Source organism: Momordica charantia (assembly GCF_013281855.1).
Source record: "Momordica charantia cultivar OHB3-1 chromosome 1 unlocalized genomic scaffold, Mcharantia_2.0 BLBB01000001.1, whole genome shotgun sequence".
Lineage (NCBI taxonomy): Eukaryota > Viridiplantae > Streptophyta > Magnoliopsida > Cucurbitales > Cucurbitaceae > Momordica > Momordica charantia.
The window spans coordinates 22,047,957-22,065,800 of record NW_028275157.1 but is presented as its reverse complement, the minus strand read 5'-3'; the positions used below and the strand labels follow the sequence as shown (position 1 = coordinate 22,065,800).

Sequence of the window (17,844 nt, the reverse complement as noted above, 5' to 3'; positions counted from 1 at the left end):
CTCATTCAAAAACAGAACTTACCTTTCCAACCGCCCACTTGAAAAATCAAATTTCTTGATGATTTCAGGCATCAAATCAAACCGACTTTAATTTTAATTATTCAAATCAAACCCCTAATCTTATGTTTAGAATGTAAAAACTTCTCTGAAATCTCTTAAACTATAGGATAATTTTTTTACAATCCACAAATTTATCAACCTAATTATATATAGAATCTGGAAGATGGATGGATGCATCAAAATAGAACCGATCAAACACTTTCTTAGTGCAGAAATGAGAGAACTATAATTTTATAAGCAACAGGGGAATAATAAAAACTCATATCACATAACATCTTATATAATTAATTATATATCAGTCTAGTAAAAACTGCAGTACATAACTTTTTTTTTTCTCCATTAAAATAAAGCTTACTAATTATATAGTAGATACTTTTACTGGCCACCGGCTGTGTCTAGCAGTAGCCGATACATTTCTTAGTGCAGTCGATGGTGCAGCCACCACCGCCGCCGCCGCCGCCGTAGCCCTTGCCCGATCGGCTGTAGGAGGAGAAGCACTTGGCCGGACACGTGACCTTCTTATTGTAACAAGGACCTTTATCTTTACACACGACGGGTTTCCTTATGATGCCGCCCTTCCCGTACCCGCCTTTGGGGCCGCCGTAACCGCCGCCGTATCCCCCGCCGACGATGCCCCTGTCCCAGCCCTTTCCGAATCCGGGTATGTCGCCGAACCCGTCGCCACCGGGTCCGAAGACCCCGTCGAAGCCGCCGTCCTTCCGAGAGGCGGCGGCGAGAGAGTAGGCCGGCGAGAGGAGGAGGAGGGCGATGAGAAAAGTGGGAATGGCCATGGAGTGAATCATTTGATTTGATTTGATTTAGGAATTAGTTAGGGAGAGGGTTGAAATAGAGAAGGGGAAGTGGGTAAGGAGATAGTGGGAGGCAGCAAATGCATTTATGGACATTGCAGGGGCAGTTGGCTCCTCATTAATGGACTTCTTTCACATTTTTTGTTAAATTTTCAAACAAGTGAAATATAAATATGATTCTCCTTTTTTTTAGTAGGATCGAGCTCGGGATTTGAATTCTCTCGAAGATAAATATCTTAACTAGTTCAATTATGTTCAGTTGACATAAATATAATTTTTTATTCGTAAAGTTTGAAACAAGTATCTATTTCATCTATGAAATTTTGACATTTTAATTTTTTTAATTTGTTAAAAATCTTATCCGTAGTACACATCGGTATTCCAATGCATTTCTCTTTCTTTTTTTAGTTCGCTGATTCTCATCTGGTTCTCTAAATCTCTACAAAATCATCCACCCTCCCCCTCAACTTCCTATCCCCACTACCTTCATAACTTCAAACTTCCTCAACAATGGCGGCCAACAAAGTTCTTGAAGAGGAGGATGTGAAAGAAGTAGAGAATGAGAGAGGAAAAAATAAGGAATTACGATGTTCGGTAAGGAATAAATAAAAATAAAAAAGATTTTTTTTATTTTTTTTGCAGCTCATCTAAAATTCATATAAAATTGGTATTCTAATTCATCCACTTAATTAATTCAGTTATATTTTCATTAGTCAATTAACGGTCGTATTAGGATTTTAGGGATCAAAGACTCACGAGCGTATTTTATCAAATAAATAAATCAGTTGCTTGCCAATGTTAAGATTTTAAAACCAAGACTAGGTATTGTAAATCTATAATTCGATCTTACCAATGTAGATAAGAGGATATAACTATTGAATCTTCAATACTAAAGGGACAAAGAAAGAAAAAAAAAACTAAGGTAGAGAATTAGAATATATGATTTATAAGAGAAAATATTAGTATATAATTCGTGAGAGAAAATAATGATACTCAATGAGTATGATTTTTAATAATGAAAATATATATAAAATGGAAGAGTGGAGGCATGAGAATGGGGTCCTCAAGGCATTTTCAGCTCTTCACGGAGTTGATTTTGGGTTTTTTATTTTTTTTATTTATATATATATTTTTTAATTTATAGAGATACTTTACTTTGTTCCGTAGATATTACATCAAAAATAAATATCATTTATCAGTATTTATTAATCAGATATTGGCTCAGCGACATCTTGCTTCTTTTCTAAATATTGGAGATTAAATTCAGTTGTACTACAAAAAATTAATAAATACCAGATATCTAAATGTTGGAGATTAAATTCAGTTGTACTAAAATAAATAATAAATACTATTTTTTCTGGGGCAAAAATCTATTTTAATTCATGGTTTTAGTTTATTTTGGTCTCTATATTATTTTTTAAATTGAAACGTTCATTTTTTGTCCTTCTAAATTTTCTACTAGAGGGGTCATTTTTCTTTCCTTCATCACTTAATTTTTAACTAGAGGGGTGCCAAAAAATATTTACTCTATATGGACATTATTCATTCTTAACTACAATTGTGATGTTAGAAAAACTCTCACACCAATTCGATGTTAGGCCTACAATACTTTGATGCCTAAATTAGTGTAAGAATTGAAGAAAGTTGGGACTAGAAAAAAGATTTTACGTGCACCTTATAATGACTTTTTCTCCACCCTTCCATAGAAGTACCTTTTAATCGATGGGACAATCGGACTGTACTCATATAGGGTCGTACAAGTGCTTGACCGCCTGGAACGTGTCAGCTTGTCGATTTGTATATGTTGCTCTGTTAGGCTGGACACATCGGGCTGTCACGTGGAATCAAGGGGAAGAGTCAGGGTGAGTCCCTTCTCGATCCCATCTCCAAACAAAATCTCCATGTAGGTCAGAGCTCAGTCTATTTGCCTAGTTCGAGTTTGATCCTTTTTGAAAGATCCAACTTAGTAGCCTCCCAATTTTCTTGTCCCATAATCAGGTAATCATTCGTCCCACAACATAATAGAGCATAAACAAATAAAAAATTTTGGAGTTGATTGCACGAATATTTTCAAGAAAGTTTTTAGTTATTATCTCTTTCAAAATTATAGAATTTGTAGTCAACTTGAGCACATATCAATTGATTAAGACATTATAAAATGTTAGAGTTAGGAATTCTCATATCTCACCCGTAAAATATATATATATATATATATATATATATATATATATATATATATATATATAAAGAAAATGTTAGTTTAAAAATATTGTCAACTATATCAAATAAGAGTATAATAGAAGACAGCCAATGGGCAATTGGCAATGCAGATAATAAGAAGATCGAGTTTCATTAAGTTTAGCAACTCCCAACTAACAATTCATTAAATATGGAGAACCTTCATAATGCACATCCTCTTTTTGAATTTCAACCTTTGACAAAACACCATATAATATATGGACAATAAATTTTTTACATGACAAAAATGAAAAGTATCTCAAATCTTTTTTTCATCTGATTTTTGGTTTTTCTCTTCAAGATTAAGAGTAAATCATGATTTTCTTTTTAGATATAACATAATAAACTAGGATCAGAAGATTCAAACTAGTAATTGATCATATGACACTACATAATTATATTTTTTTTTAAAATTTATTTTTAATCTTTTAAAAATATTTTTTTGTGTGGTTCAATATCACTTTTTTCTTTCCTAATGAATGGGAGCTCTGTACTAAAAGAAAAAAATGGAGGTTTTCCCACTTTGAAATTTAAGGTACATATCACTTTGACTTTTCAATTATTTGGTAGTTGAGGTTGTATATTAATTACTATTTTGACTTCTTAAGTTGCATTAATGTATTCAGTTCACTGCCTTTTTTTAGGAATTAAAAGTTTTTAGTACTCATTATATTGCCCTTTTTAGATACGAGTATACTAATAAGGAGTATGGTGATAAAAAAAATATTTAAATTTACCAAATTTTAATGTCACGAGCACTACAAACAAGGTTTGAATCATCACAGGTTGGCCAATTGATCCAAACAAGTCGAGAAAATTCAAAAATAATTTAGTGGGAATAGATTCAAACTCCACGATTCGTAACCTTCACTTCAATATATACGTGGTTTTCTTTCTTTTTTATCTTTTTATAAGAGAAGGGGGAAATAGGAACAAAAATCCTTGGCAAGAAAAATATGGATGGGGATAAGATAAGGCATCTTATTGACTATGTCATGAGGGGAAATGTGGGATAAAGGTATTGAGATGGTTCCACTTCCCACGTTGAAGAAGAAAAATGTCAACGTAATGAATAGCCTTTTCAACATATAATTTTCAAATTACCCAACAAGCACTCACTTACTAATTCAGTATAGAATCATCATGTGGAGTTTCGAGTAACTGGATTAGTAATTTTTAGTAACATTATTGGAAAGATTCAGTCTCGTATTTTCATATCCTCTTTATTTTGGTTACGATATTTTGAAAAACGTTCTTTCAATTCTTGTTCATTTTAGTAATTGTGTGTGCTTTCAAATATACGTTTAGTCTACGTACTTTTAAAAAGTGATTGTTTTGGTCCATATTTACAAAATTTTAACACAAATTTTATACACATTAAAACTATTTAATATAAATTTATTAATGGCTACATATTAAAAAATAAAACATAACGAGTGAAATGCGTCATATTAAAATTTAAAAGTACAAGAACCAATAGACTAAAATAGAAATAAGTGAGATAAAAATGAAAATGAAGAGACTAAAACAGTTACATTTTAAAAATGCAGGAATCAAAACAAACGTTTCAAAAATATATAAACTAAAATGTATGTTTATGAATCAAAATGATGGAAGGAATAAATTGAATTATGCTTATGTTAGCTCAACCAAGGTTGCGATTTATGATGATAGATGGTGGACAATTGACAAGTGGGTCTGACTTATACCGTAAAGATTTGAAAATTTGGCAAGTGGACCCTAAAATAATATAATTCATTAGTGGTACTCAAAAAAAAAAAAAGAATTCATTAATAGTGGTACTAAAAAAAATACAAAAGAATTCATTAAGTGGGTTGCTTTCAAACAAACCATGTTTTTCTTTTTCTTATAAGGATAAGGTAGGTGGGAAATCCAAAATTTTTAATGTGTATATATATTTCTTCTCAAGTATTGCCATTCATGTAAGAATGGATAGGTTTAGAATCTATAATATTTATGTCTTGATCCATTAAATTTTGTTTAAATTCACATTTTTTTAATACGTTTTTCACATTAATTAATTTTTGTCTATAGGACTGTAATAATATCTTTTTTTGGTTATATAATATCATAAATTGAAATTTTAATTTTCGGCCAATAAAAAATTATTAATATCTTTAGTATTGCTCAAGTTAATAAAACGCTGACAACTGTGCATGATGCCATAAACACGGATAAATAGACAAATATCAAAATTTATACGAAAGCTAATTTGAGATGAATATTTAATTATATCATGATAATGATAATTTAGTCCAAGCACCTTAACCAGCAAACAAGTTGTCGGGAAAAAAGTCAGATTAATTTGAGAACTAAAGGCTACACATAAGCATGTAATTAATAATATTCAAATTTTATTGATTATCAAATTATAATTATAACTTTAATTAACCTCATCAACTATTGATTAGGTATCTTTATTATAAAAAAAAAAAAAAGAACATGAATAGGTTATTTACTTTTATCCTTATATTAGTACAATAAGTGGAGACTAGAAGATTCAAACTTATGTCCATAATTTATTGGTCAAAGACATGTGCGGTTGAGCTAAGTTCATGTTGCCCCTTCCTTCTTCTAGTTAATAGTTTAAAGGCTTAAACTTTTATTTTTATTTATTGATTTTTATATTCATTAAATTTTGAATTTTAGCCCCTAAATCTAATATGCAATATATTTTTATTAAAAGGAATTATAGCACAAAGAAAATATCTATATATAGGATTAGATTTTGAAAACTTTTAAAATAGAATAAAGGGTAAACTTATACAATCAGAGAGACCGACCAAACCACTATTCTGACATTTTTTCAAAAAGAAAAAGTAAGATACTTTTATAAATACATATTCATTTTTTTTTTCTTCTTTCAATTCAACCATATGAGATTAGAATTCGAATATCTAACATCAAAGGTAAAGAGCTGTATTTTGTTTTTGTCACCGCGGTTAATCTTTTTGTTGCATTTAACATAAAATTTGCACGATTTATATCACATGAGCTTTGTTTTTCTCTTTTTCTCTCTTTATTACGGCAAGCTTTCACGTACCTTAATTAATCTCACTGGAATTTAGAGAAACTTTTTTTCCCTTGTTAGCATAAATATTATTGGGCTTGGAGGCCCACAAAAGTCCCGCATTGGCTTTCCCCTTGAGTTGGGCTTTCCAGTTCACCTTCTTCTTCTCTCTCTTAAAATCTCTGTATTGTATTGCATTATATGTGTGTTTCACGTTGAACTTGTGTTGAATCATGTGAATCTTTTCTTTTCTTTTTTTCCTTTTCGTAAAGTTAAAAGTGGGCTTTGTTTTGTTTGGGGATTCTTTTCACTAATTTATATATTCAATTTAACAGATTTTGCTTCGTCCTTTTTTTTTCTCATTTTTTTTAATAAATAATATCGAATCTTATGGTTAGAGAGTGTGACCGTGGGGGACAAAGCAGCGCTGTCATGGCGCGTAACCCACCGTCTCTGTACCAATTCGCCATGTGAACCATTATCAAAATTTAAATTTAAATTAAAAAAATAAAATAAAATCTCTCAATAATGTTCATTTTCTTCACCTCGTTTGCTTTATTCTGTCCCCCTTTTCTCCTCTCTATAAATTTCCCAACGCTCTCGTTTCGCCTTCCAAGTCCAGATTTCAGTTTCAGTTTTTTCAGAGGCTAATAATTAATCAATCCTCTCGCCGCCGACACGTTCTTACCGGAAGCACAAATTTCAGAGATGGCCGGTGGCAGAAGCGACGACATCAACGGCGCCACGTTCTCTCCCAGGAGTTCTGGCCGCCCGATTCCCAAGCGGGGGCAGGTTAAATTGGGGATTATGGTGGGCCTCGCTCATTCCGTCGCTTCAATTTTCTCGCCCACTACTCGCCGGAGCTAGACTCCACGCCGCCGAGCGGTGGCTCACACTGAACCGGCCCGGCCCACCCTTTTTTTTTTACGAGTTAATGAGAGTGAAAGGGCATGGAGAGCTGTTTTTGGTTTCTTTCTTTGTAAAAAGTTGAGAATGTTTATTAATGAAGATTTTGTTTTTTTTTAGGTAATTTATTGGCACAATTTTCGTCTCTCGGGTCAATAACATTAATATAAAATATATTCACTCAATTTGATGACCGAGTAAAACAATGGATATAGGTCAGTTCGAAAAGAACGATTGAAAAAATCAATGGCTATGAGTTGGACTGAGATACGTTGGAACATTAATACGAAAGATAAATACTATTTCGGTATATATTTTGAATTATAATTTTTATCGTTGATCATTACATTTATTCATGTTTTAATTTAAGGTCTTATTTAATAGTGACTACATTTTAATCCCATCTTTTTTTAATAGTTAAACTTGGCTACACAACTTTAACTTTAATGTAACATTATTTTAGCATCTTCAATTATTGAGCGGTAAAAGAAAATTCAATTTTACATATCCTAATTGTTATTCATTGTTAAAAGTATATTTTCGTACAATAGAGAATATTCTTATATAGAAGATAGACATTGATATTTGAGCATTTTCTTTTCATGTTTTTAATGTTTTCTTTCTTATTCAAGGACAAAGTTCTACGGACTTAAAAAAGCGATAATACACTTTATTAAAAAAATAAAAATAAAAATTTCATAGCCCTCACTCTAAGAAAGATACATACTACATCAAACATATTTAAACAAAAAAAAAAACCCTCTAAATAATTTTTAATTACCAATAACACAAACACAACACAACACCGGCGGCAGACAGTTTGGCACTGTTTCAAAATACAACATTCAAATTGAAAAGACAAATATATATTATTTGGTTACATAATAAATAATAAATCGAAATGTGGGTACAAGTAAAATTAAAAGAAGGGTACGGGCAAAAATGTCCTGATGTTGATAAACACGATCCCACCAATTTAAAACCAAATCTTCATGATTTTTTTTCTTTCAAAATTAAAAAAAAAAAAACAACCAAATCTATTTATCTATCTTAAATATAAGATCTCAAAGCAATACATTGAACCCAACACCCCTCTTTCAATTCTGCAGCCTCTCAGATTCAGTGTCTGGTTTTTGTCCTTTGAATTAAAAAATGAAATGAAACACACAATTATTTGCAACTTGCTAATCTTTGTTCTTATTATATTAATTGCTTTCAATGCTATACTTAAAAGGTAAAAGAAGGGTCGTTTTTTCTGTCGTATTCTCTTTATCAGCATAGTAGTGAGGGTGACGTGCACTAATTTAGAATCATGTTCTATGGACCATTTGAAGTTTGCTTTTGCATTTTTTTGGAATCTAAGTTTAATTAACTGATTTAAAATTTTGATCTTCTTTTGTTTTGTTTTGAAAATCTACTTTGTTGTTAGTGCTTAATTATTAATTTGGTTAATGCAAATATGAGTTCGCTTTCATGATTATTCCTCTCTTTCTCTCTGACTTTTAGAGTTTTTACAATATACTTGATTTTTTCTCTATCGAAAAAAGATTTTTTCCTAAAATAAAGAATATAGAATTTTAATAACTGAATTATACTCAAATTCGTGACTAAAATATAAGAGTTGATTATTGATTACCATGAAAATTTTAGTTCTTGAATCAACTTTTCGTAACTTAGAGCTAAAAAGTTAAATCTACCTTTAATAGAGGGAGTTTATCGAAATTCATAGTATGAATTTTGATAATTTTATGAAATATATAACTTTGAAACTGATTTATTTGCTACAAGTTAAATATTTTTCCAAGTATGTGGGATAACTTATGTTTGGAAAAGAGGTGATTTTTTAGAGTTGTTGAGAAGTGGTGTAATTTGGTTAAGGGTAAGTGAACACGATAAATGGAGAAAAAGCCACCGTCTGTGGCGGGGCAGCCTTGGCTTCATCAGATACCCATCATCCCTTTCTTTTTGGTAGTGGTGGCCATATGAGCACGTTTTTTTTTTCAATAGTTAACCAAAAAAGGACGAGATCTTCTATTTTCTTTTTCTTTTTTTAAAGGTAGATTTCTCGTGTGATTAACGATTTTATTTTAATTTTTTTATTACATTAATGCCACTTTGTTTGATTCTCAGTCAAAAGTCAATATTACCCTTACACTTTTACAAATATCACGAAGCTACGTCACTTGATATATCTAATGTTGATATATCTATAAATTGTTAAATTTACTTTAACCTATCCACTTAAGTTTTTGAGGTTATTTGGTACTTTAACACCTTGCACCGATGTGGTGTTCCACTATGTCTACACTTCAAAGCTTAATCTTATATTTCGTTCAAGGTGTTGAGTTGAATGCTGAGAGATTGTACACATTTGAGAAGGTGGGGCTTTGATTTTTATAGAGGTGAGCATGACTACGACATCTATATCTTTCATTCAGAACTGATTTTCTACTGACAATTAGAAAATCATCGGTCAGAACTGAGTGTCCCGCCTATTGTTAGCAAATTTTTTGTTAGCAGGAAATTTTTACATGTTGGACCGAGCTACGTTTTGCATTTATGCATGTTGATTTGTTCTTCCTCATCCTCAACATGATCGAACTAAGACCCAAACACGTGTTACAAAATAAGAAGGTGACGTGTGATTTTATTTTTACTCCTATATAACAACTCTACTATTCACATTAAACTTTCCATTCCGACCTGTTACTATCCGATTGAAGTTTTCATTTTCCTTGCGATTTAAGTAACACATCCCGCAACTTATTTAATGAATTGATTGTCAAGTAAACTCCAACATTTGAATTTTTCTTCATTATAAAAGCAAATTCAGACTTGGGCTTGTGTGTCAAGTAATTTGACTGTATCCTCTTGAATTCAAACGGACCATTTCAATGGACTGGACAGACGACGTCACTACCTCTACTAAAGATAAAAGGTCAAAATTGTAAAATTAGGCATAAGTTTGATTGATTTTGATTTTGCAAAACTGACCATAGACGGGCGGAGTCAAAAACTCAATCATAGAAAGCAACAAGAAAAGCAAAACCAAGACGCCAGTTAGGCAGGGTTCCGAAAGTTGTAATTTCAGACAAAACCAAGGGCACGCTCGTCATTTCGCCCTCTGGCACTTGGATTTCTTCTTAGTATAAATATATATGAATTACAAACAAAATTCGAATCATAATCATAATCAGCAATAAATTCTCCTTCTGCGGGATTTCTCTCTCTTCAGCGCTTTCTACTTTCTTTCTCACTCTAAATCTGAGATGGCCGGTGCCAGGAGCGACGCAATCAACGGTGGACGTTTGTCGAGCAAATATTCCGACCGTCTGATCCCGAAGAGGGGCCAGGTGAAAATGGCGATCATGGCGGGAATTGCCCACTCTGTCACTTCTATGTTCTCTAACGGCGGCCGGAAATAACTCCGGTGGCCGGCGAAGCGAACAAGTTAATCGGAGGCGTTGATTTTTTTCCCCTAAAATCGACGGTTCTGATTTTCCCAGTGTGAGCGGTTCAAATATTATCGAACGTCACCGATTAGACGCTAAGATCTTCCGATTCGTTAATTGAAAGATGAGGAAGAAACTGAGCTGACCTTTCCATGGCGTCATTCAATTGTGTATTTGTGAAATTTTTTTAATTATTTTTTATGGGTTTTTTTTAATAACTTTTGTTTAGTAAGAGGACTGATGGTGTCTGTAAATTAGCCTAATTGCTTAATTTACTGTTAAATAATAATAATAATAATAATAATAATATTCTTGTTCTAGATTCATTTTCCACTCCTCATTTGTGTCGGTTGAATTATTTACTCGAAAATCAGAAGGGGAAAAAAAATAATCGAAGAGGGGTTCATGAGTATTAATGTTTTGCGAATAAATTGTAAAGAATTATTATCGTAGGGTAGGATGCTCATGAAATTATTTTAATCTGAATTTACATTAAATAACATTGCAGAAATTGAATTATGAAATAATCTTTGTGTGTAATGTTCCATCCAAACATTTGCAACTCATCGGATAAATTTGCAACTTATTTGATTCCATTTTTAGGATTGTTTAAATAGGTTTCTTTATATGAATAAATGGCAGGTGAAGTAATAAAAGTAGATATTTAATTTAAATTAGAAGTATTGATACCCAAAAGTAAAATTAAAAGGGTAAAAATGTTAAATGTGTGATTAAACGATAATGTAAAGTCCATACATGAAACCATATAATATAAAAAATTGATGAGATTGAGAGGACAGAATGGCCATTTGAAGTTTGAAGTGACAAAATCTGATGAGACGGATGCGAATCTTAAACATAATCCAACACTCTGTCAAAGAAATTTTAAAAAATTAAATAAAATAATAGTTTTGTTGAGTAAGTGCATTGGACTGAATCCAACTTATTTTTCAAAATTCTATGTCTCACCTCTCTCCTCTGACCAATAATATTATCCTGCAATAATAATAAGGTGGCTTGTAAATATTTTAAAAATATAATAACATTTAAGTTAAATTTGAAGTTTAATCTCTAAATTTCTATGATTATGCCTAATATTTTCTTGAACTTTGAAGATATTTGACATGTTTTCAAAATTGGTTTTTGAAATTTAAATTTCAAAAGTGTATTAGTATATGAACTTTTAGTTTTGTGCAGATAGATTTCGAATTCTAAAAAATGTCTCTAAATTTTCAATTTTGTATTTAATAGATTCACAAAGTTTAAAAACTGTCGGGTCTTTTCTTATTTTGTGTGTATTCTAAAGCTTAAGTGTCCAGTTGATTTCTTAAGTTTTATTTTTGTGTTTGATAGATTTCTAACTAATTAGATATTTTTTAAAAAGTAAAATAAAATTAGGATAAATTTTTGTCTAATAAATTAGAAATTTATTAGATACAACATCAAAAAGATAGAAGCATACTATGTATTTTTGAAAATCCATGTACTGAATAGCTCAAGCACCTATTTTCGATAAAAGACTGTGAGTTCGAATCTTAGCTAGAAAAAACGAAAAAATCGTGAGTTCGAATCTCAGCTAGAAAAAAAAGTTTAATAAATAAATTTGAACCAATTTCTGAAATTTCATGACAAAATATCACTTTCTGAAACATGAATCAAACCCACCTAAATTATTTTACAATTTTGAGAAAGCCTATTAAAAATAATAATTATCCAACATAAACTAATCTTAAAATATGACATCAATAAAAGAACTTCTAGAAGTATGATCCACATATTTTTATATAGTAAGAAACGATTCAATAATTGAATTAAAATAAGTGAAGTCCCACTTCCTTCCTTCCACCACCACAAAACCTCCGGCGGCGGCGGTGCCCCAAGAAAATCCAGCGGCTAATATCTCCGAAAGAGGTGCCATCTGGTCCAGGTGAAGTGTACAAAATGCCACCGTGGCCCCATGGGTGTGGGCCTGGGGCAGCTACAACCGCCGAGATTCTTTTTTCTTTTTTTTCCTGGTAGTGGAAGCAAATTGACTCGTTTTATTTATTTATTTTTGTCAAAATTGGATTCAAAAGCAGAAACCAAGAAAACTTGATTACAATAAAACTCCACTCTGATTATTTTATTACACGATTGCCTCACCCTTTATCTTGTTCCCTCGGTCGAATCCCATTTTTTTCTGAAATACCAGAAACGCCCTTAGGGTGCAGAAAAATTCTAAACATTATGATCCACGTGTGAGGAGAAAGTGGTAATTTCACAAAATGAAAAAACCAACAAGACAGCTGTTGCCCAAAGCAAAGACCACCACCAACTAACATTTAAAAAGCTACACCATAACCAGTGAATAGCAAATTAATCAAGAAACCAAGGGCTTATCTGCAAAAAATTATTAAACTAAAGTTAAACTACATACTTTGAATTGGCTCTGCCTCTATATAAATCCAGCTCAGGTGGGCTTTTGAGAGCATCCAAAAAAACTTCAACTTTCTCTCATTTTCTCTCTCTAGAAGAAATTTGCAGTGATGGGTGGTGGTGAAGGAGCAAGGAGGATGAACGAAATCAACGGTCAGAGATTGGGCAGGAGATTTTCCGGTCGTCTGATCCCGAAGAGAGGGCAGGTGAAGATGGGAATCATGGTGGGCCTGGCCCATACTGTCACCTCCATCTTCTCCCACAGCAGCCACAAACACTTTTCTTCATAACTCAGCTAATGGCGGAAGCACTGTAAATAGAGAAACATAGATATCTTCGAAAACAATCGTTAGCCAATTTATTTTCTTCTGTTAGTTTTGAGGTCGAAGAGATTGAGGTTGTAAATTCGCCACCAATATAAATACTATTATATTTGCTTTTTTCAACTATTTATTGCAATTCTTACATAGCCTTTCAAAATTCTCTCTCTGTATGAATTGGGAGAAAAGATCAAACAATGAAAGAATCAAAACTTTTGTGAATACTCGAAAAATGGGTATGGGGAAAACTCCGTGTTCGTGTTCGTGTTGGTGATTTGATTTGTTTGTGTTGGCTTCAACCTTAACCAATCCGAGAGTTGTCTCTGCCAAAGACAAGAGTGGTAGCCCAGTTCACAGCCACATAGAACCTGTTTCTCCAGCTGATTACACGAGTGAGATAAGCAGATCGCCATATGAACCAGCTGACGAACCCTGCCATTGATATGCCTTTCGCATCCTATATCCAATTCCCCCCAAATTATACAAATCAGGACATGTAAACTTCGAAGAAAACAAGAATGATGTTTGATTCCAAGCAATTTTGGTTCGTTTACCTTTGACTGGCGTAGATCGACGAGAGCTTTGTAACGGCCGACAGATGCCATGCTTCCCAGATGTTTATATTCAAAAGGGTTGCCCAAAGGAATGTCCTTTGCACTCGAGGCCTTGCCTCCATTCTGTTTTCCAATTCTGTTGAACAGCTCTACTAGATACTTCCCTTCCCTTTCTGCAACCTGTTTGAACAGTATTGAAGAAATTGGTAATGGTGGTTTTAAGTTTAACCCAGAAATGCCATTAACTAGAGGAATTAGTTTATCGATTTATGCTTCATCATCCATATAAAGTTCTCATCTTTGCATACCTGGGCTAGAGCAGGAAGAACTGGTCTTCCTGTTTGTTCAAGAAAGCCAGCGCAATCCCCAAGTGCAAAAACATCTTCCACGGAAGGAACTCGCAGCCATCCATCCACGCCAATCCTGTTCCACTCAATACTGTTAACTGGCTGAAAAACATTGTAGACAGTAATATAAGAAACCAGAAGAGGATCTTCTTGAAGAGAATGGTGATTTGTGGGATTTGTTAGCTTATTTATATATATATACCTTCCACCAGGGGCCTTTGGAAGATGAAGTGATTTCACGAATTCAGAGGGACCGACGCCCGTAGACCAGACCAAGAGGCCATATGGAACATCAGTCCCATCACTGAGAACTATCTTCTTGGAATGTACTTCCTTTACGACACCCCGCATTAAGCGAACACCACACTGATGAGCAAAACGAAATTTCTTTTAGGAGATTACAGACAGATTCAAAGCAGAAAACATGTAACTTGTCGGAGTTGAAGCATACTATTCTACCTTGGTCAGGTGCTTTGTTGCATATTCCCGTAGCCCGACATCGAAAGACGATAGAATCTCATTTGCCTGTTTGGAGGAGAGTGTCAAAACCAACAAATATTGCTGAAACATTGTATCTATTTTCTTTGCAATGTTGTGGTCCGGAGTTGGAAACGTATGGTACCTCAATTAGTGTAACTTTAATGTCGTCTTTGACATGAGTATGGCGATCTCGAACGTCCCTCATGATGAAGTCGCTCAATTCACCACTAAACTCGACACCTGTTGGACCACCCCCGATAACGACACAGTGAAGAAGACGCTTCTTCTCTTCCTCTGATATACCTGTAGGATACAGTAGTCTCTAATGTTAGAAAACATAGCCGGTTATTTTAGTGTCAGTTTGGGACCTGTGATGATTTGAAGACGCAGTTAACCTGGATTTTCAGAGAGCATTAGATTCAAAAGAAGCTTTTTCCTTATTTCTTGAGCATGATTTACTTCGCGGAGGAAAAAGGCGTGTTCCTTCACTCCCTTGATACCAAAAGTCAAGGGCTCAGCTCCAGCAGCAATCACAAGCTTATCATAAGCAACTCTAAATTGGTAAGGCTCCTGAGGTAGTCCACCCTTACTAACAGTCTCACAGAACACCTGATCAATGAATGAAAGAACTGATTATATCTTTTCGATAGGGAAGCTAACAATGAGGACGCATTCTTTTGCCTGCTATATAATTCAGCATAAAGTGAAGAAGTGCTTTCTACTTCTGTTTCAGTTTTGAACATGAATATTTATATCAGCTGGCGATCATTTTCAATCAAATGAAGATGAATTGAAAAATTATAAGGCAACTACATTTCATTGCGAGCCTCTTATTTGGTTCCCATAGCAAGAGAAGATCGGTCAAATTGTCACGAGGCTGATAAGCTAGATTAGAAGTTATGGACCCTTCCCAGAAGCAACTCTTTCTTGTAAGAAACCCATTTTATTACTCAAAAAGAGTTGATAACTCGCAGCTCAGTAAAGCAGAAATTGGAAAAAGAACTAACCTCGTGCTTGTTTGTATCAATGCCCCTGCAAGAAGCCAGATAAAAGTAAGAATTGGGATCCCTTGCTAAAGCCGTTTGCATCATGCTGACAGGCTCGGCTACCGACCGAAATTCCAAGGTTCCAACACAAGTTGAAGCAAGAAGAGGAGTAAACACCATATGATTCCTAGGTGATATGCAAACAACATCATAGACCTTGGTGTCGAGCCCCTTGAGGAATCGACACGCAGCCCAGCCAGTACCGAGGACGACCACCCTCGGCTTTTCCCCTGGCTTGGTTGCTTCCAGTCCAGGCCAAAAAGTTGGCTCATCACACTCCAAATCAGACTCCTCTACAACCCTTTCGGCTGAAGGAAACTGGTGCTGCGGCGTTGTTCTTATTCCCCTGTTCCAAAATTCCATGTGATTCACCCTTGCCATGTGAGGAAGGTTCAACATATTGCCATTTCTAGTGACATTATTTAATGGTTGGATGAAACATTTATACGTTGATGCTCCGGGGCAATACGTATCCTTGAGACACGATTGCATACCGAACGTGGTTCCGGACATTCTCAGTCCTTTACTGGCAATCCTTGCAAAAACCATCTTCACAACAAGATTTGGTAATTCCTTCCTGTTCTATTGGAATGGAACCCAAATTCCGTACTCCTAATTTGCTGCAATTGAGAATATGAAAGAGAATGAGAATGAGCTTTTATAATAGCTAATATGATAAAATGACCTTAGACTAATTTATAGGAAGTAGACTTCACCATTACATGACAAGCAAGCAAAAGACAACTTTGCCCTGCCCATCACATGGTGGCAGATACAAAACCAAGGGAGAAAAGACAAGCATATTAGAGCATTAACACTAACCAATTGAACTATTGCTCTCTCTCTGACCAAAAGTTGTACAATTACTTCCATTCACTACATCAAAAAATGTCTGATCCTTAGTGTTACTAATTCCATATTAGAGTACAACATTTAAACATCTTATGGATGATTTAGAAATCTTTGACCTTACACCTTAGGATTACAATAATGATATATATTTGAGGAATCAAACTATTTAATTCAGCAAGCGCAATCAAATCTCTAGCTGCATAGTAATAGACCGCAACCAACTAAAGAACATGGCATAATTCAATAATAGCATTCGCTGTTCCCCCAACATTAATGAAACATATAGGCATCAAATGAGATCAGCATATGCAATGGAAGAAACTTCAAAATCATTACAGCCTTTCCTTAAAAAACAATGCCATCTAAAGCACATTATAAAAAGAATAAAAGCGGGGCCAAGTTATCTGCGAAAAAAAATTATGGGCATGCAGCATAACAACTGTTTTAACATATTGAAGGGCTGAAGACAAAGAGAAGAACGTGGAACCGCTCCCATGGGATTTTGGACAAAAGATCTACAAAAGGACTGGAGCTTTCCTATGAACACTTTCATGACGAGATCATTTCTTTTATTCTACAGAAAAGAAGAGGAAAAAATACAACCAACCCACAGAAAATGATACAGAAAAAGGGTTACTCAGTTAAATGCAACAAAGAAAATAAACAGGAAACATGAAGCAAATGCAGTAAGAGCACAAGATTTGTGGTAAAGGGTTAAAGGAGCGTTACCCTTTTCAGATGATGTAGTTGTAAACTCGTAATGGGATCTGGAGCAAGAGGCGAGCAAATCCCAGGACCGTGGAGAGGCCTTTTAAGAAGAAGCCGCTTTTGGGGGTTTTTTGATGCAAGGAAAAATATCAATACCCATATGTTAAATATTTGTTATACGGTGAAAAAGACAAGCAGGGACAGCAACCCGAGGCCAGAATTGCAACGACTTGAGGCGCAAGTAAGTCATCTGGCGACCTCGTTTCATAAAGTGAAGGACAAAATGTTAAATTTTAGATTTTTTCCTTATTGATCGGTTTATGCCATATTCTTTTAAGAGGAAATTACTATGGCTCTTTAAATTTTTTAAGTTGTATTTATTTGGTCCTATATTTTAATTTTCTTAAATAAATTTCTGAACTTTTGTGTCTTAAAGGTATTTGACGTCAAATTAAAACATGGGCAATTTTTTTAATACTAAAATGAAGGAGACAACTCAAAGGTTCGAAGCTTAATCATGTTAATATTTGTCATACCAAGAATTGAAAGTTTGAATCTTTTGATAACTTGATCTAAAAAAATCAAATCTATGAGATTAAAAAATATGTTCGGTTCTGTATTTTATT

At 33.8% G+C, this 17,844-nt stretch overlaps 2 protein-coding genes across 2 annotated transcripts; both read right to left on the bottom strand.

Annotated features, from left to right (window-relative positions):
- Positions 1–309: 309 nt before the first annotated feature.
- On the bottom strand, positions 310–949 carry LOC148213446 (uncharacterized). Its single transcript, XM_088121391.1, has one exon. It carries the CDS (start codon positions 861–863, stop codon positions 456–458), a length of 408 nt encoding a protein of 135 aa, XP_087977517.1. The 5' UTR covers positions 864–949; the 3' UTR covers positions 310–455.
- Positions 950–12,638: 11,689 nt separating this feature from the next.
- LOC111012274 (internal alternative NAD(P)H-ubiquinone oxidoreductase A2, mitochondrial) lies at positions 12,639–17,731 on the bottom strand. The gene is made up of 9 exons (XM_022286359.2): positions 17,240–17,731; positions 15,620–16,278; positions 15,008–15,221; positions 14,755–14,915; positions 14,592–14,657; positions 14,335–14,498; positions 14,094–14,208; positions 13,786–13,965; positions 12,639–13,688 (listed from the first exon to the last, which is right to left on the bottom strand). Exons 2-9 carry the CDS (start codon positions 16,205–16,207, stop codon positions 13,533–13,535), a joined length of 1,644 nt encoding a protein of 547 aa, XP_022142051.1. The 5' UTR covers positions 16,208–16,278; positions 17,240–17,731; the 3' UTR covers positions 12,639–13,532.
- Between the last annotated feature and the right edge of the window lie 113 nt (positions 17,732–17,844).